Source organism: Bombus pyrosoma, linkage group LG7 (assembly GCF_014825855.1).
Source record: "Bombus pyrosoma isolate SC7728 linkage group LG7, ASM1482585v1, whole genome shotgun sequence".
Taxonomy (NCBI): Eukaryota; Metazoa; Arthropoda; class Insecta; order Hymenoptera; family Apidae; genus Bombus; species Bombus pyrosoma.
Genome location: NC_057776.1, coordinates 17,050,630 through 17,069,915, shown reverse-complemented (window position 1 = coordinate 17,069,915; position 19,286 = coordinate 17,050,630). Strand labels below are relative to the sequence as shown.

Here is a 19,286-nt window from a genome sequence, read left to right as displayed (position 1 = left end):
TTATTTTCTTCTTCAACAATATCGTTCCTTCTATTCTGATCCTTTCTTACTTATTATCTTTAAAAGATAACGGAGAAGAGAAACTCGAGGAATTCCGTCTGCATTTCCACTTGTTTAAGACAAAACTAGTGCTCGTTCGCCGATCGTTATCTCGCGAAGAGTTAAATCATCGCTTGTCTTATTACGTGCTGGTATGTCACTTTTGGTTTAGCCTCACTGCGTCGCACGACGCATCGATCTGTTGTACTATACCGTAGCATCTCTCAGCCCTTAATGTAATTTTCAGATCGACAACATAGTACGAGTTTGTTTTACCGATAATACGACGCGTCGAGCGTATTTGCTTCTCGCTAATGTAACATTGCTTCAATTTTCTTTTCATTCGATCCAAGCCATTGCGAGATAAGTCTCTCATATAAGTTTCTTAGATCGTAAGTTTTACATGGCGTTACACGAGCAAAGAAAGGAGAAAATGTGTGTTAACATTATACGCTTTAATTCGATGTAAAACGTTTCGTATGCGTCTGTTATAGCCGTGCCGATTCTACTTACAACGATCTTCGTCTCGAAGATATCGCTTCGTATTTAAATACAGTATCTTTTTTTTTTGCCGTTATTCACATGATCGAAGTGAAATTCGCTTCCTGATAATTCGCCTGGAGGCGAACGTCGCGTCAAAGAGGCTCGTTGCCATCTTCCGTCGTGACTTTGTTCTTTCTGAAAAATCATGGCGATTCCCACGTAAATCGAAGATCGGGTATCGGCCAACGAACGGCGAACCGGCAGTCCGGTTTTTAGAGATGAAACTATTGGCGGTGCTTGGCGCGCTCGTGATACAGTGCGCCGCGACAAAATCATGGAACAGCGATAGTAAGTGAAAGCGTTTGGTTCGATGATCGAAGTCACTTTCTTCTTTGGCCGTCAGATTATTCAGAGGAGACGTTCTTCGTGTTTGCCTGGATCGGTTACCTGAAACGTTTCTCTCTGATTGTGCTGATGCTGTCTGGTGTAGTTCTCTACTATATCCCGGAATCGCGACCGCGTAAGTAAGAAAACAAGTTTAAAGTGAAACGGAAGCTAGATGAAAGATTTATTTCCAGAAGCTCGACGATAATTTTATCTATTCCGATAAATCACTGTCACGCAGAATTCTAACGTGAAATCAGCTGTTTATTTGTAAAGAGCGGTGGTTTTCGTTTAACGAATTACACACGAGATAGACAAGAATCGTATTTAACGAATACGACGAAAAACAGCTATGCAAGAAATTATACAAAATATTACAGTTAACGAATTACTCGCGTCGGGACTACATTTTTTAGCAATAGAAAGATCACTCACATTTTTCGATTGATAGAATCTGTGTACATATTTTTAGTCGTATGCGTTGGATTTCGGATTCAAGAACAAATCCAACGACACGTATGCGTGTAGATATAGCAATGCCAGAAGTGTTTTAGTATTTAAAGCCTACATATACGTAAACATTTACTTTGAAGTTTTACGACTTTTTAGTAGATTTAAAAATTCTCAAAATATTTATATTTCAGACGCGCGCCGAATCTGCTACGCGTTGATCGATCTCACGGCGAATTGTTTGAAATCCGCTTTGAGTGCCCGGGAGAGTGAGTTCTTGTACGAGAAAATGAAATCCAAGTGCCATCGCGGCCGATACGAGCCATCGTCGGACATGGAAAAGTATCTTTCGCAAGAAATTCAAGATGACGACGAGACTTTCGAACGATTCCAAAGAAATTACGCTAAGAAGTCGAAAATCTTCATCGACGCGGACGATGTATTAGGGTTAGTATATATGTAAGATGGTTTATCGCGTGGTAATTCAGAGGATCGATTCTGAAGCCTGAAAATCGAGTTTATTGTGAAAATATTTAAATGAAATACAGGAGTAAATAACAACCAACAATTAACAACAATTAATAGCAGTAATGATTAAATAAACAGCAACCAATTAATAACAGTAAACGATAAATAACAAGTTTCGACCAGTGTCTACCTGAAAATCGAGAATCGATTTTCAACGTCCTCAGCTACCTATCTTTCTCCGTCAATCTTCAATGTTTTAAACAATTACTCTTTCTGCTATGGTCTTGTCTATCTCTGATGCTGCTCTCTGTCCATCCGTTTGGGAAATGAGCGTCTCTCAAAATGGCTTTCCGTAAAACAAAGAAAGTCGGTCTGTCCGCGAAACAAAGAAAGTCGTGCTGTCCGTGAAACAGAGAAAGTCCCTATCAACCTTGAACTCTCTAGGGAGTTTACATATATACATATAGAATTATTTTCCATCGTTTTACAAAACGAAGAAAAATAATTACAAAGATATCTTTCACCAGAAAATAATTTCCCAACGATATGTTTATCCCAATTATGTTACTAAATACGTTATAGAAACAAGGATAAGAAAAAAGGGAGCAAACTGTATAAAGATAATCGACTATCGCGTCAACGTTTTCGTAACGCGATTAAACACGAGCCATCTATGGAAATCGCAAAACCTGTCTACTTTTACTCCGACAAGATGAACGATGGCCAAAAATACCTGAAAACAAAGGTGTCTGGTTCGAAACACTCTAACGGGTCAGCAATGGAGAACTACGCGCTTTTAATCAGGCAAGAGATATAATAAATCAGATCGAGACTAACAATATAACGTTTCTCAAATTCTTTTATTTAATAACAAATTTACTCGTTACAGCGGCAGTCCGCAGCAACTGGCAATGTTCGATGAAAAATACGAAAAGGACGACATGGTGATCGTCGAAGATCCTTACGTGAGAGTGGATTACAAGGAATGTGGTACATCCACCGATAAACTATCGTCGAAAGCGGAAGCTTCGAGTTCAGAACAAGAGGGACCTACCAGAGATCATAACGAGCAGGTAATAGACTTGGTAATATAAAACACTTGGAAATTTCGCGTTTCTACGGAAGACGTAACAGATCGACAAATTTTCATAAATATAGGAGATAGAAACGTACGTGAAAGAAGCTGAATTTAATTCGACGTCGGAAGGAAATGGTTCACGGTACTCTGTTGATAAATCGTTGTATCGAACAAGCCAATATCAGTGCGGCGGTGAGTGTTGCGGGAGCAATGGGTGCTCCATATCGTCAGCAAACTTGAGTAACAGAGCAAACGTTACATCCAACTCGTCGGTTGATGCAAAGAATGCTTTAAAGTAAATGACACACCGTACGACGTGACAAATGTTCATGAGAATATCGTAATTCCATAAAGCATCGTTTAAGATCGTCTCGAAGCATGGTGACTCCGAAACTGCAGAAAAAGATCGAGGACAGCACGGAACACTTGTATACGGTCGATTATACGAACTATAATTACGTAGATGATCGTCCTATGAAGCAAATCAATTCGAATAATAGTCGCAAAGTAGATTTTCGCAAAGAACACATAAATGGCTACGAAGTAGGTACACAAGTAATCGATCGTTTCGGATCTCCTATCTATAATAAATATTTGCAGTATTTTAAAAACATTTTCTATTTTACAGAAACACGAAGAAAACGGACGCTCGCACGAAAATATACCAAACGCTCGAAGAAGAAAGTCCAGAAACGAATCGACACATTTCTGTTCTAACGACGGTTTTTACCTCACCGATCGAGGAGGGGAAGCGGACGATGAAAATTCTCAACACGGAGAACGAGTGACTAGGAGGCACGATCTCGATGAGAAACCTCAAAGAGAAAATCCCTTGTGCGAAAAATGTTCGGACGACTCCGAAGTCTTCGATTACTACAATGACATTTACATGGAACCAAACTTAAATAGTAGGTTCAAGTACTCGTCTCTTGAGTCATTACGACTCAGAAATATAAGTTACTTGACCTTTACGCTGTGAAATTGCCGTATAAATTTCTATTTCTACTTTCGAGATACGCGTATACATTTGTGAATTTCAGAACAGAAAAGAATTTTCCAATTCCTTTTTATCGTATTACTCTTTTGCATTTTTTATATGACTAGCGTATATCGTCAATTTTTCTAGTAAAAGAGAATAAATTTTGTGAGAACGTGAATTAAAATCGAATTCTACGATAAATCAGATTTATAGCGTCGTCTGAATATGATCGAATATCGCGGCATAAAAGCTACAGATGAAAAAAGGGATAGTAAGAATAGACGATATGAAGGTATTCGGCGATGAATATATTCGACGAACCAAATTATTTTAATGATTCAGATCAATTTAAGCCAGCTCTGCTACGAGCAGTAAACTGGATCTTCGGCGGTTGTCCGGAAGCTACGAGAAGAGCGGCTTTGGAGCGCGACAAGGTCGGAAAGGAAGAGAGCCAAGGGTTAACCGACGAGTGGCTCCTCTAGCCAAGGACGTTAAACCTGTCATCGTGTGAAACTCAGACCGTCGGCAAAACCGATACTCTGCCGCATCGAATATTCGCAATCTCGTTAATAAGCACATGGCGATCATTCGATTTACGAACGATCGTGGAAATATCGTTTCTTCGTCGTGAAACTGCAATAAATTGGAAATATCGTTTCTTCGTTTATTTGTCTTATCTCGAACAGACGCGAAGTGCATAGCGTGTGCTCGAAATAATAACCGAACGATCATTCTGTTCCACGAATTCGTCGACTTACAAACAGATTTTCGTTCGATTCCCACGACGCATCCGGAAGTGGTCGGTCGTGAAAATATCTCGTCGACTCATTTTACGAGACTGACCGTGGCACGTTCGTTAAGTCAATATTTATCACGATGCAGCGCCAATTGGTAAGCGAATCGTCGAACGTACAGAAAGCGGGCGAGTTTTTGAAACGCAAAACTTGCCGTTGGTGCGCGCTCTGGCTGCTGCCGGAAGTGGATATCGGCGCGTATATACGTGGCTTAAGAGCAATAAAGGAGGCCCGGACTCACGAGCCGCTAAAAGAGAATGGGGAGAGACAGTCGTGCGGAGACCAAGAAGCGCGTCGGATCACGCAACGGAACCGCGAAATTGTCAGGAAGCACGTGACTCGCTCGATATATGTACGTACAACGATACATTCGATCGAACGTTCCGTTTTTCTTCTCGTTTCGAGAACGCGTGGATTTTCCAATATCGATCCCTTCCGCCCTGTTTCGCGCGATTAACCGTACCTCTGCTCCCTTCGCAACATCGTCTACGAAAAGGAAACTTCCAACGACTCGGATAGTAGGGACGAAAGTATCGTCGTGAGTTCACGTGCACGCTCGGCTCCTTTTTCCCTTCCGTTTGATACAAGAGCTCCAAGAGGGTCCGCGATGTCTGCCTGTCGTACGAGTTGATAGAAAGTGCGGCGAGGAATGCTGAAGGAACGGTACATCGGTGTGTTCTAGGCGACTGGTAAGTAAGTATGCGATGAAATAAAAATAACGCGGAGTTTTTAATAGTACGAGTTATTGGAAGACGCGTGCAATACGATCGACCGATATCTTCATTTTTCATATGAAAATTATTTCCCTCTGCGTAATTCAGAAAAGAAAAAAAAAAAAGAAGAAAAGAACGATGGAGGAGCTCGAAGATGAAATTGGTAAAATTTGATGAAATTTCTAACTCGAAGAAACCGTGTGTAATATTAAACTTTAATACGAGAAGCTCCGTATATTTCCAAATATCGAAAAATCTCACTGCTATCACGAAACAACCATTTATTACCATTTTTCTTTCCAAAAATTACGCGTCTTATTTATATCGTAGTTTCTCGTATCCGTTTCGTCTTCGGAAAGACGTATCCCGATTACTTTTCCACTAAGCTGGTCAATTATAAAAGGAAAGATACGATAATTTATAAATATATACACGAGTAAGAAATCTAAATATAAATTGTCTTAATCTTAATGTATGATAAATCGTTTATCGGTCGTTCAGGCGCATGATACGTGACCAAAACACGGTCATGTCTAAGCCAGCGAACTGGTTGATCCGTAACGAGACTTACGTGCCGCGGTGGTACATTGTTAGACGCCGGAGTAAATTCCTTGAATTCCACGGGACATGTGCGAACTGTTCTATTAATGTACCCATCGTCTCTTCCCTTCTCTTTCCAGACGACGACGGCCGTACACGCACCTCGATTCCCGCTCTTTCCATCGCGTTCGTTTCTCCTTTCTTCCATCGCACCCCTCTTCCTCTTCTTTCACCCGTAGCCGACGGAACAGGAGAGCACGGCGTATTTAAACTTTCGTTCGAAGGGGAACACGAGGCGAATGCCTCGGCCGATCGTCGCAGATGGTGCCGTTTTGATTTCGATGAAAGAGACACGGGACACCCGGTAAATGGAACCGCGTGTACTATATCCGAGAACGTCCACCGGAGTCTTAAGATTGGAATGTACAAATTAGTGATGGGTAAACGAGAGTAAACAGTAATTTCGTCCCAGAAACATCAAAACTACCCTCGAATTTCTTCTGCGTATCTATCCTCGCGATTAAATTTGTTTATTCGTTGATACCGGATTGGTATCATTTAACCGTTCGTACGCGAATTTACAAACTTGGACTGCGTGTTTTCCTTGGCAGACAGAATCCTCGTATACGGACTCACCTGTGCCGGTATTCGAGCGTCTTCTATGAAATTCAAAGGTGTTATCGACATGGAAACCAGCCAAGGAAAGATGTAATCGTGACAAATTTTTGCTTGGTCGCTGGCCACGCACACGCGATCTCGCGTCACGGAAACGCGCCCTGTCTGTTTCGCTCGTTCGCGACGCTTCTTCTGTCTTGCAATCACGCGCTACATGGTTTTGTTACACTTTGTGCAGTGACAAATGCGCGGAGTATGACGTCAAATGCGATTAGAGGTATTCGGAGGAAGAAGAGTTCGCTATGCGAGGTAAAGGTGGCCGTGATTGGAGCGCCTGGAGTTGGAAAAAGCGGTGGGTACAACGCCTTATCACTAAACTGCGGATATTCGATTCGTACTTTTATAAACGCGATCAAAGGAACGAAATTTAAGCAGAAATTTGTTTCAACTACTGGAAATTATAATAAAAGCGACACTTTGAGTATCTCACATATTTTTGCAAAGTACGCGCATTCTAGCAATCTCAAATTTCTCACGGATGCATAAAAACGCATGGTTTACTTATTGTTCTACGTTCATGCTACATTCAGAAATATTCGCGCCGAGATCCGGCATTGTCTTCTGCTTGAGATCGAGAAATGGTCTACAACAATCGACGTTATTTATACCAATAGATGTTTTGATACATTTGAATATGTTTTGCTATACCAGATGCCAAGTTTCGCTGGGATAGTTATGTAAAATCCGCTTTTACTTTTAGCACTGTTACTTCGTTTTCATCGGCTGGCGTGTTAGAATTCGACCGCTTTCCTCGCATTTTCACTCGACTCGCTTTCAACGCGGGCACGCTAACGCACGCGGTAGCGCTTAATTTTGCTATAATGGTAACGGGCGTGACATTAACCGTAATCCTTTGCATACAGCACCATGCAGGCGCGCAATTAGAAAGTGTTATATTAAATGGATCGTAAGGATATCCCAAAGAAAAAGCTGTTTCTCCACGTTTTCCTGTCATACATTTATACTATTGTCACGTTGATTGCCTTCCCTTGACATTTTGCCTTACAATCCTGAATCACACTTGTGGCATGAATTATCGATTAAATTCAATGAGAGCGAGATTTACTATCGTATCGAAGATCAATTTTAACTCTGATCCTACTTCGAATTACAAGACTGTAGATTACTAGATGTACGGACGTTCGGGACTGAATGTCTTTTAGACTTTGAGAAAAATTTGTTTCTATCGATTATTAACGTAGATTAACGTAGAGAATAATAGAACAATAGAGACGTATATTTTCTGATATTTTTGTAAATGTTACGCAACGTATTAAAACACGAAGCCAATTTATTTCTTAATTAGTTAATAATCTGTACCGTCAAGTCCAAGTGGGTTAAAACAGAAAATAATCAACTAACGTGCAAACGTATTAGTTTGACTGTTTTATACTTGTTAATAGAAATAGTTCTTTCTTCGGCGAGATAAAGTAATTATCCGCTAGGAATTAAATTATTTCGATTAACATTCGCATAAAAACGATCGCTGAAAAGTATCTCAAGTACGATTGATTCAAGTACAAGTGCATGCGTCGCATATATCCACGCGATAGGTGTGTTTGTGTACGTATGATAAACGTGGATGGGACCCTGAAAGGAGCCAACCGCGTGTATTTTTGGTAATGGCACGTGTAAAGCATAGGTGAGTACATAATTGGTTGGGCCCCAGCAACTGTACATTTCAAACTGACCACAAACCACGCTCGCGTCCTATTTATAAAGTTTTATTTCAAAATTTCCTTGAATCACGTTTTATAAACGATTAAACCGCCCTGTCAATTCCTCGCGAATAAACGAGAGACCAATGGTTTGTATATCACGAAACAACGATGATACTGTTTTCCCATACGATGTATACTTTCCATCGTATATACGTATTTTTAACTCGGCAAATAATTGCTCGGTTGGTTGAAAGACAGGGAACAAAGACGATTCGTATAACGGAGTTGATCCGTGCAGAAAATTGGCACGAATAACCGGCGAACTTTTAATGATCCACACGAGGGAAAGCGGCGAAACGATGTTGGTCTAAGGACTCGAACGTAAATACACGGATCGGCAATAAATTTGTTTTCCACGAAATGTTCAGGTGGTCCTGTCAATCATGAAATAAAGCTCACCGCAGAGTCTTGGGTGAACGTTCAGGAACGTCAGTCTGCGGTCAGTTTTGCTATTTCAGCTACCTTTAAAACTCGAGTACTCTGAATGAAAAAATCAACGTTTCGGTTTTCACACTTTTCACGAATCAATGTTTCACATCTGCGAATAAAAATTCCTCGCAACGCTTTCAAAAATTGATAAATCCATTCGATTGCTGGCTAGCCGACTCCAATTCGATCGCATTGTCTCAAGTTTGTTCGAAGGAAACTTGTTCGCGGCGCTTATAAAGCAGGTCACTTTTCATTGAACTTAAGACGAAACACACCATGGTGACGTTTAACGCGTGCACAAGGTTTTGTGGCGCCGTGGCAGGTTCGAGTTCGAGGTAAAAATAGTGTGGTGTGCCTCGAAGCGGGTCACTAGGCTGTAGCTCTCGTTTCTCTCGATTGAATCACGATATGTCGGAACGCGTGCATCGTATCGAGCAAGATCGCGTACGTTCTCACAATATCAGGTGGAAAATGACTTCGACTGATCCAAAACGGAGGAAAGGTCGAGGGAACTGCAGGTTCGAATTCGGTTGTCTACATTTCCTATAAATCAAATGTAAAATCAATAACCGAATATAACGTATTACATTCTTCTTTTGTAAACAAATTAATTGTTTCTTACCAATTACTTTACATTTATAACAATTTTTATACGTCAGATAGCAAAGGAATCGATGTAAATAGAACGTGCGATTAAAGAAAGCATAGGTTGACAACTTTCTAACAAGCATGTGCATGGAATTTGTATTGATGACATTTGTATTGATTTGTATTGATGGCGATCTAATAAGTGTCACGCTCGTGGATAAGCACGATAATGAAGAAAAGTTATACAGATACTAATAGAAACAGAATCGAACGCGACTACTACTGTGCGTTTTAACAAATAATTACACAGAAGTGATCCACGATCGTTTCTAGATTACATAGAACAATAACGTTTCAACAATGTTTCAACAACGTGTATTGTTCTTAAATTCCAGCATTGACAGTGCGGTTTCTAACAAGGAGATACATCGGGGAATATGATCACCAGTCGGGTAAGGAACATCTCGATTTACGAACTCGTGGCCAATAAGATGCGGTTACTCGATGCGGTATAAATTACGATGAAATGTGAATAGAGTGGACAATAGACCGATGAATTTTTTTTGAAAAATTGCCAACAACCAGCGTGGCACCTCAGGGACCGCCTATACTCTCCCTGCGCGTATCTCGGTCCGCGTCTGATCTAAATTTATCGAAAACGAATTTGACACTAGACAGGACTGGTACTAATGCAAGGTTGATACTCGAACAAAACTTGTTTTTTTCTACAAATACAGAGGCGCGGACAGGATGAGCAAGCAGCTTCTCTGCGAGCACGTGTTCCCTCCGAGATCTAAAACTAGACTGGGCTGGAAAGATCTACTTAACGGTCGCGATAGCTACCTGATCTTTCTGTTGCAACGCGTTCTCGTGGTGAAAATTTATTACACAATTTTTCCGTTGCCGCATCGAGCATGCTGATCGTTTCGAATCGTCCAACATTTATCCACACAAGTTATGGTTCACATTAAATGAATCTTTTGATCGTTCTCTTCATTCTTGCCTTTTCTTCATTTTTTTCAGAAAACAGATATAAACACGAAGTGCTGGTCGACGGTGAACCGATCCTTTTCGAAATTTTGGACACCTGCCCGAAGGTAACGTATTTATCGATGATCGTAATGATCTATGTACATTTGTCGAGACGATATCATTCATGGTCGAAAGCAAATCAAATTCTTTCGTGCTTTTCTTGCGTCCTATCCCGACGTTACAGAGCGAAGATGAATTACCTTCCACGGAAACTGTACAGTGGGCGGATGGATTACTTTTAGTCTATTCGATAACCGACAGGGGTTCTTTCAATTTCGTGAGAAAGGCGAAGGAAACGCTGGCGGTGGTTGATCCCGAAGCCACGATGCCCCTCGCTTTGGTCGGAAACAAAGCCGACATGGTTCATTTGCGGCAAGTTAGCACCGAAGAGGGAGAAATACTTGCGAAAGATTTTGAATGTTGGTTCAGTGAAGTGTCTGCCGCGGAACAGGTATGCCTCTAATCTTATTATTAGTTAGAAACAAAGTTTCGTACGTAAATTTTATTACGGAAGTGTAATATGCTTCCTTAGGTCACGCAAGTTGCTGAATCTTTCCATGAACTGTGTCGAGAAGTTCTGGCAGCTAGGAGAAGGAATAAGCAATCTTTACTGGATAGAATGCTTGGTAGCAAAGCGACGCGTGCTTATTCACGAGGTAAAAGTGACTCGGCGCTTCCAAAAGATTAATACACGTGTAAAACCAGTTCATATCTACTTATATATATATATATATAATATATTTATATATATATCGTTTTATAAAATTTATATATATGTAAATTTTATAAAAGAAATGTTTAAAAAAAAATTTATAATACAATCTTACGAATCAAAACTGAATGATACATAGCTTATCTATATATGTGTACTTGTTATTGAAAGTTTAATTACCAAAGATTTATGTAACATCCTGTAATGTTTTTTGACTTATATATATATATATATTATGTAAATCATATACAATACGTAAAGTTTAGAAGTTCCATATTATAATTTTGCCAACATGTAACGTAAGCACAGTTTTTTAATATACTCTCGTGTTTTTTAATGGAAGAATTTATAGTTTTAGTATCAATTAATGTATGTAAAAATTTGACGCAAGATATAAATATTTGAATCAAAATTTCACGTCCTATCTTGCTATAACATACATATGAAAATTGTATCCATTCATCACTTTGTGAGGCTGATTACAAATGTAACCTACATGAGAATAGATTAGATAGATATGGAAACATGTAATATATATAATTGATCTATATTTATTTTGTACTTACAATGAAATTATGACAATAAATATTTCTTATTTATTATATCACTGTGATATGTAACACTAACATGTTAACTCCAAAATAGACAATTTCTCTTACATAATGGTCGTAAAAAGTTATGATAATAAAACATTCTTATCTCTCCTTTAACACTTAGGTCATAGATTTAGGTTCTTTACAAAATTTGAGGATCATTCTGTATTTATTTCGTATCATCGTACGTTTCTAAAACATCTGCTAAATGTTCGTTATCTCTTGGTTTTTTGAATTGTTTTCTCTTACTAACAGGTTTCTTTCGTTTAATCGGGGCTGGTTTCTTGGGGCCATGATCCTGCATAGATCGTATTCCTTGTTTTTCTAAGTATTCATCGATTTTCTGATCATCCATTGCATCGACTGCAACAGCCCTCCACAACTTTTGAAATTCATCGTCTATTGGGAACTGTGCTGTTTTATCATTATAAAATACAATCTTTTTCTTGTCCAGGGGTCTTGTTATAAATAATATCTCATTTTGTAAACTCTAAAATTATTAGGTTCCTATTAAAATTGCTGACAAAACTGATATACTGTAATCAATTATATCGGTATCATCATGGTTCTACATACCTTTAAATGTTTATCACAGTGTGGCAGACTTTCTTGTATATCTTCTAATAGTATTCCACCAAGACCTTTTAAATCTTGTTGTTTTAATAACCTCAGTAAAGATTTTTTATCTTTAATTTTATACATAGCTTTGAATACAAATCTACCATCCGAAGTTACTTCTATCTTTGGGTTTTTTACGAGAGCTTCTGTTTGAAGCCATTGTTTTACCTAATGCAAGAATAGCATTACATTTTTATATTTTCACAAATTGTTTAACACGTTGACTGCCACGACACCCGTATTTGGGTGTTGTTTATTTGACTACTTGCGAAGAATCGTCGTAGATATTTGAAAAGATATTCCAGAGGAAATAATAAAACTATTGAATTGTTATAAAAGTAATACGAAAATGGTTTATTAAAAAAATTATTTAGAATGTAAAACTTTAAAGCATTCTACACATAGCTGAGGTTGATCGGGACAATTTGGACAATAAGTTGTTGTTTTCTTAAAATTCTTCTGCCTTTGTTCAATAAATCACAATCAATCAATCAATCAATCAATGGCAATCAACGTGTTAATGCATTATTACACTTACCTTGGATCCAACATCTAATTGATTTGTTTCATCCAAGATTTCTTCTAACGTTAAAGGATGATCATCTCCTTCTTGATGCCTAGCTTTCATGTGCTTTACTATTTTGGCTAACACACCAAATTTATATTGCGTACTGCCAGACATGGTTTTGTAGTTAACCATGTCTAGCTTGGGTCCGCTAGACACGGATGATAGTTTTGGCTTCTTTTTGAATGGCTCATCTCGTGTGGTATCTTTCTCCTGTTCCTTCTTTCTTTTCTCCACCCTATAAGAACAAAATTTATTGCCTACAATATTGAACCAAACAAACAACAATATTCTGTCAAGTTGTATATAAGTTATGTTTGAAATTTGTATCTATCTTTTTAATATCTTTTATCGTAATTTGTAATATCTTGCAATCTTCGAATAATTCGTCCACTTAATGTACAGAACATTTTAAATTCAACATTTGCATTAAACATAACATATACTTTCTACAAAAGTTGAGGTTAGAAAAGAAAATTCGCAGATAATACTCACGATGGTGTTGTAAGAGCTCTTTTCTTAAAGAGCTCTCGCTCTCTAAGCAATGCTGGATCCATTGTATTATAAAATTTTAATTGCACAAGTGTTAAAATCTCAAATTTCGACTTTCTTTATGAACTGCTACTTCTGTCACATTCTAGATGCATAATGAGTCATCTAACCATCTCATTCGTTCCATATCCATAGTGTGAAATGAAACTATATTGCGCATGCGCGTATTTGCTTTCGATAAATCGCTCCATAATTTCGATTACTCGATAATTTCGTTTCAATAGTTCAAATATCGAAATATGGCCGCACGAATAAAATAAAATGTCACGATGAAATGTGCGTGTGATCTGAAAAGTGAACAAAATAAAGGAATATATTGGGAGGTCACCCGGAAAGCTTGTTCCAATTTACATTTCGATTCGATATACATTTACTGAATTATATATTAGGTGCCATATTGTCCCACAACTTTTCTTCATCTTTCACGCAACTTGAATATTCGATCCTTCCAGAACCTCTCAGGTTTTTCGGTAAAAAAACTTTTCAGTATGATCTTTCGTGTCGACGAAATTCCTTCAAAATCGGAACGAATTTTCCAGGCAACCCAATATATATATATATATAAATTATGTGAATACAGTGAATTTAAGTAGACTTATCAGCTCGCGGGGTTCCGAATTATTCAGTTTCGATAATAATTTCGATGAATATGATACGTATCCTCGTTCCTCTACTGTCTTCTTGAATTTTGCTCGCGCCATTTTCGTCTTTATCGAGATATAACTGGACCGTCTACAATTCGTATATCAAATTCGACATCGATCGTCACAGTGAATTATGATTTTACGATTTTTTTGCAAGTACGAACGTTTTACGTGCTATAAAGTGGACATAATTCGCCAAAGTATTTCCACGCTCTTTGATGCCTGCGACGTTTTGCGAGCGACACAGCCGGCTTCCTTCATTTCGCACTTTACGAACGTCGCGTCAAAAGGGCAAAGTAACCGCTGCTTTAAGAGCAGTTCCTTCCATGAGCTTAAAAAGAGCCAACAGAAAGAACATATTGTTCTCATTGCGAAAGGTACTAACTTTTATATGAAGCAAAAATCGACGTTTTCCTTTGTCACGTAACACCGTGTTATTTTTACGCTTGATATTTGAATCTTATAAAATATATCCTGTATAAAATCTTTCATAATATATTCTATATAAAATACTCGATTCTTGTAAAGTAGCTATAATATACATATATATATATTTATTCAGATTTCATTCCGTTAGATGCGTAAAAAATTTCCCGCCAATTTTATAACCGCCATGTTTATATAAACGGGTGTAAAATTATCAGCAACATCGAACAGCCAGCCCCTACTTTTTTTTTTTTTATAAAAGCGTAATTTGCATTCGTACAAAGACAGTAACTATTCCAAAAGCTATCGCAATCTAGTGCAGCGTAAACATTTCGCGGGCGTGGTGCAAGAAATCACAGTTAGTCTGTGGCGTGGTTGGATCGTAGCAATTGCGCGCAAACATCGTGATCGTGAACAGCGGTCGAGAGGCGGGAGTGGGGGTAGCTGGTAGGAGTGGTAGCAAAACAATTCGTTCGGTAACATAAACATCATTCCGAGCAGATTCGTAGCGTGTCACGATGTTTACATTCGATAACCCGCTCCATAACTTGTTATCACTTTCGCAGGAACGTTTGCCGTATTCCGTGTGTGTCCGCACGTTCCATCTTTTTTATTCGGTTCGTATGTACCGACAGAGCAACGTTGGCTCCTGCGCATCGGTATTCGCGATAGAAAGTAACAGGAAGTGCCGTACGTAGGGAACGCGCGCGGTGCGCTAGGGTCGTAACATGCGCGTTAAGCGTGCGCTCCCGGTTCTCGCAGACGGGCGATAGAGAAGGAGGGAAAAAGTAGTTACGGGAGTGAGAGGGTGAAAAGAGGGCGCGAGGTAGAGAGGGTGTAGAACGGGGTTGGTTGGTGGAGATGGCACTGAGACCGGGATCTGTAGCAGGAGCAGAGTAGCAGAGGCCAGAGGAGGGAAGAAAGAGACAGAGGACGAGGAGCGAAGGGTAGGGAAGAGAAGGGCGGTAGGGCTGGTTAAATGACGACTGGTCGTAGGCGCGGGGTGACGCGGGGGGACACGAGAGCGTGGAAGAGAGGGATGCTGGGGCGGTTCAAGCGAGATCGAGTTCACGCCAAGTGGAGTACGGCAGTTTGTGTCAGACCACGGAGCACGGAAGATGCTCCCGGTTGTTTACGGAACGGGTGGACCACCCTCGTCGCGGCGACGACGTCGCGCCACGATTTTTCTCGGTGTCGTGTCTTCTGCGCTTGGAAACACCAGGAACGTCGCGAGTTCTTTTTCGATCATCAGGCCGGCTTCCACTGCCACTATCATGACCACCGCTTTGGGCCTTTTAATGATCCTGCTGCCAGCGGCGTATCCGGACAAGATCTCCATCGGTGAGTGTAGCTATCGAGTGTTCTCTATCGAATTGTCCGAGTATTCCGTGGACATGAAACACGCGTACGGGCGTCGTACGGCCAACGACAGAGGCACGTTGCGCGACATCGCTGGTCGAGCGTTGTGCAACTGCTCCAACGGTTATGGAGGGTTGTTGCACTCGAGTCGACCCGTACGTGTCTATTCAACGCTGGCTGCAAGTAAATACTCCGCGTTCTTGATGTGCAGTTGCTACGGTCCGCGTGAAAGCTTTTGCACATGATTCTCTTTGACGACGTGAGAGTAGGTGAAAGGGGGATGCAAGCGATGGTCGTGTAAATAACGTGTTTTTCAGGCGATGAAAACGAACGAACGATCGTCGTTGTTCCCAGAATCCTCGGTGCTTCGAGTTTGATACGTTCGTTCGTTCGTTGGATAAACTGCTATGTTTGCTTTTCTGTTTTTATGAAAATACGCGTAATCGCAGCGAAGTAAACAATCCACGTAGAGTTCGAGACGGAACCTCGTAGTTCTGTTGTTGTCCTCCGGCTTACGTGCTATTTCTAGAAACAGTAAATAAAAATCAGTAGCGTTATGACGGTTTGTCGTGATTATGAAAACATTCACCGTCGAGTCTTTTCGGTTGAATTCGTAACGAAGGGAAATACGTTCCATTTGAAATGTTTATAAATCGCATGTACGAACGTTCTAGTCGTGACGACGTGCTTGTTATGCTTTATCACGTAGAAGTATATCGTTATATCCACGCGTACGATTGTTCGGAAAACAATAATGAAAAGAACGAATAATAAATTATGAAACGTATTAAATTCGCATTACGCGGCCTTTTGTTAAGTAGCCTCATACATACGAAGTATTATTTCATCGCATGCCTTCAATTAAACATCGATTTCAGTAATACAAAGCAAAATTATTACTAATATAAATTTTACGATTTACGTTATTACTATCTTTTTTCCCATTACGCTAAATTGGTATTTGCTCCTGCGTTTACGAGGGAATAGATTCGAGTAAACCATCTGATAGCGAAATCATGAAATGCACACTCCTGATAGAATTGTACCGATTGATCAATCCATCATTGGTTACGTTTCTGGTTGAAATAACCACGATTAAAAAACTATATTTATTTATTTCAAAATCACTGATTGAACAAAATACTGAAAAGTTTTAAGATACTGAGCACGTTTCTCGAAACCTGCGACGTTTATCCGACGTCATAATAGGCAAACAATTTGTTTCTTCAATTTTCTACGAACGAAAATCATCACGAATCTGTATATATTGAAATTCAATTATCAAATAGTATACATACACACAAGTATCTACATAAATCGTTTCGGTACCACCAATTAAAATAATTTTCTCGAAATCGAAATCTTTACGTCAAAGTTTCAACTTAATTAACCTGAGTTTAAAGTTATTTCATATAACGCTACAGCAACCCTAATATTAACTCTGCCACCGAATGACGCCATCGTACATATAGACGCTTGGGAGCGTAAGTTTGAACGACACGTTTGTGAGCACACAAAGTGCGCGTAATTAAACAAGGAAACGGGGAATACGTTAAAAAATATTCGCAATTGGAAATAGGGAGAAACATGATAAATCACATTTTTCGTTTTTACAGTAGAACCGCAGAGCAATAGTACGATACTTAACGTGTTAATTAATTCGATATTATCAATACTGTGATATTATTTTCCAGATTAAGTATGCTTGTTCGTCATTTACTTGAACGCTTGAAGAATATTTACTATTTATTATTATTACGAAAATTATATTGTTCATTTCATGGAAGATTTCGTAGATTTAATAGTTAGTTTTAAGAGAACTGCATTTGTGGATTTATCAGGTTACCCCTGTTTTTAATTTTATATTATTTAATATTGCCACACAGTGATAGTTTCAAGTATCCACCGTATTAACGCTTTATCGATCAAACATTTATTGCGAACAATGAAAATTTAATAAAACATTAACGTCTATCACACGTCATATTTTGTTTTCGTTACTTTCATACATCTTTAATAATACAATATGTTTTTATTATAAACATTAGTCTGAGATCTTTTTTTCTGTTGACCAAACACATGGGTTACGTGTTCATTTATTTCGCAGTTTAAAATTAAATCGAGATTAATCTTAAAGCGTCACACATATGTGGTGTTGATCAAGCGTACGCGTTAAAGAGGCTTTGATTATTATTCCTACGTTATTGATTTAACATTATTCAAATTACATATTACTTGAAATCCTTATGTCTTCGCAATATTCCATTATTAAAGCGTTAAAATTAGCCAGGTGCCAATACCGAAATCAGAGTATCAAAGAGATGAAAATACACGTCAACCAGACTCAAACTATACAAACTATTTCTCACCTACGGTCTTCAATTCTTATCTAGAGAGTATCCCCTCAGAAAGTTTCATTCTCCACAGAATTCCCCCGAAACATTCCTTCGTCCGTCCCTTACCCTACTTACTCTACGTACTCTCTTTCCCCTCTTCCTTCTTAATGCCAATAATTTCCCAGTGGGATTCAAAAATCGGTCATCAATGTCTCGCTCGACGGAGAAGCGTGATATTCGGTTAAAAGCCTGCTAGATTACCGTCAATGCGCATCTCAGCTGCGTAACGCTAGAAGTTGTGGGAAATGACTATGGAGAGAAGGAAAGCGTCGCGCGGCCGCGGGTGAAAACGCCGTGGGCAAGGGTAAGACGAAGAAGAAGCGAGCGAGATGTCTCGCGCGAGGGTGGAAAGGAAACGGAGAAAGTGGACGCGAGAGTGAGACGAACAAATACAGAAACAGTGGTTGATGTAAGAGGGCGCCGAGCAAGGGGAGGAAAGAATGCGCGAGAGACAGAGAACGAGGCGGAGGAAGAGAGGAACGTTGAGCGAAGAGTGAATGATGAATGCCTATAGAAATGGCGGTGTCTTTCTTCCACTCGTGTAGGTATGTAGGTAGAGAACTACCGGCTAAGTCGACGAAAAGACGAGGAGGAGGTCGTGGCACGAGAGGTGGTGGTGACGTTGGAGGAGGATGAGGATAGTTGGAAGGTTCGTTGCCTTGCCAAGTTATACAGCGCACGGCGGCTTTCTTTGCTACTCGAAGGGCGCTCTCTACCACTTCACCACCACTCGCTCTGTATATTTTTACGGAATTATGCGAAAGACCGCGGCGAAAATATATCAACGGAACGCGTCATCGGTACTTGACCTCGCTTATGATACCCGTCCTCGCCCCTCGTCCACCCCGATTCACCCGAGTCGCTCGTTGCAGAGAGTTTTAAGAGAGTTTTCAGCCGATTCCTGGTCGACGTCACGTCGCACGTACATTACGTATTCCGATATAAATCGCCGGATTAAAATACACTTGCGGTGGATTGTTGTCCACGCGGTCGCGCCACGCGTACTTCCACGGTTCGCTGTTTCTTCCAGTCTATCGAAATACTTGCT

The 19,286-nt window shown here is 39.7% G+C and overlaps 4 protein-coding genes across 8 annotated transcripts in view; 3 read left to right on the top strand and 1 right to left on the bottom strand.

Moving 5' to 3' along the window:
* Positions 1-46: 46 nt before the first annotated feature.
* On the top strand, positions 47-3,362 carry LOC122568856. Its single transcript, XM_043729075.1, has 6 exons — positions 47-870; positions 926-1,042; positions 1,551-1,803; positions 2,407-2,628; positions 2,714-2,897; positions 2,983-3,362. Exons 1-6 carry the CDS (start codon positions 801-803, stop codon positions 3,199-3,201), a joined length of 1,065 nt encoding a protein of 354 aa, XP_043585010.1. The 5' UTR covers positions 47-800; the 3' UTR covers positions 3,202-3,362.
* Positions 3,363-4,838: 1,476 nt separating this feature from the next.
* LOC122568854 (ras-related and estrogen-regulated growth inhibitor) lies at positions 4,839-11,687 on the top strand. 4 transcript variants are annotated; one of them, XM_043729071.1, is made up of 6 exons: positions 4,867-5,368; positions 6,782-6,895; positions 9,737-9,793; positions 10,365-10,438; positions 10,558-10,824; positions 10,906-11,687. In XM_043729071.1, coding segments are annotated over exons 1-6 (669 nt in total). In that variant the 5' UTR covers positions 4,867-5,367; the 3' UTR covers positions 11,062-11,687. The 4 variants fall into 4 exon arrangements, with proteins under 4 accessions (XP_043585008.1, XP_043585009.1, XP_043585006.1 ...); XM_043729072.1 differs by having other exon boundaries at positions 4,887-5,364; XM_043729073.1 differs by lacking the exon at positions 9,737-9,793 and having other exon boundaries at positions 4,839-5,368.
* On the bottom strand, positions 11,614-13,528 carry LOC122568853 (general transcription factor IIE subunit 2). The gene is made up of 4 exons (XM_043729070.1): positions 13,357-13,528; positions 12,835-13,099; positions 12,255-12,464; positions 11,614-12,168 (listed from the first exon to the last, which is right to left on the bottom strand). The coding sequence occupies exons 1-4, from the start codon at positions 13,416-13,418 to the stop codon at positions 11,848-11,850; spliced, it is 858 nt and encodes a 285-aa protein (XP_043585005.1). The 5' UTR covers positions 13,419-13,528; the 3' UTR covers positions 11,614-11,847.
* A 1,952-nt stretch (positions 13,529-15,480) lies between these two features.
* LOC122569377 (glutamate receptor 1) overlaps positions 15,481-19,286 on the top strand; it is a 336,051-nt gene continuing 332,245 nt past the window's right edge. The window contains exon 1 of one of the 2 annotated variants that reach the window (XM_043730321.1): positions 15,481-15,824. In XM_043730321.1, the coding sequence (XP_043586256.1) occupies positions 15,602-15,824 (223 nt within the window). In that variant the 5' untranslated portion in view covers positions 15,481-15,601. The remainder of the gene's footprint in view (positions 15,825-19,286) is intronic. The other variant, XM_043730323.1, reaches the window with a different exon arrangement.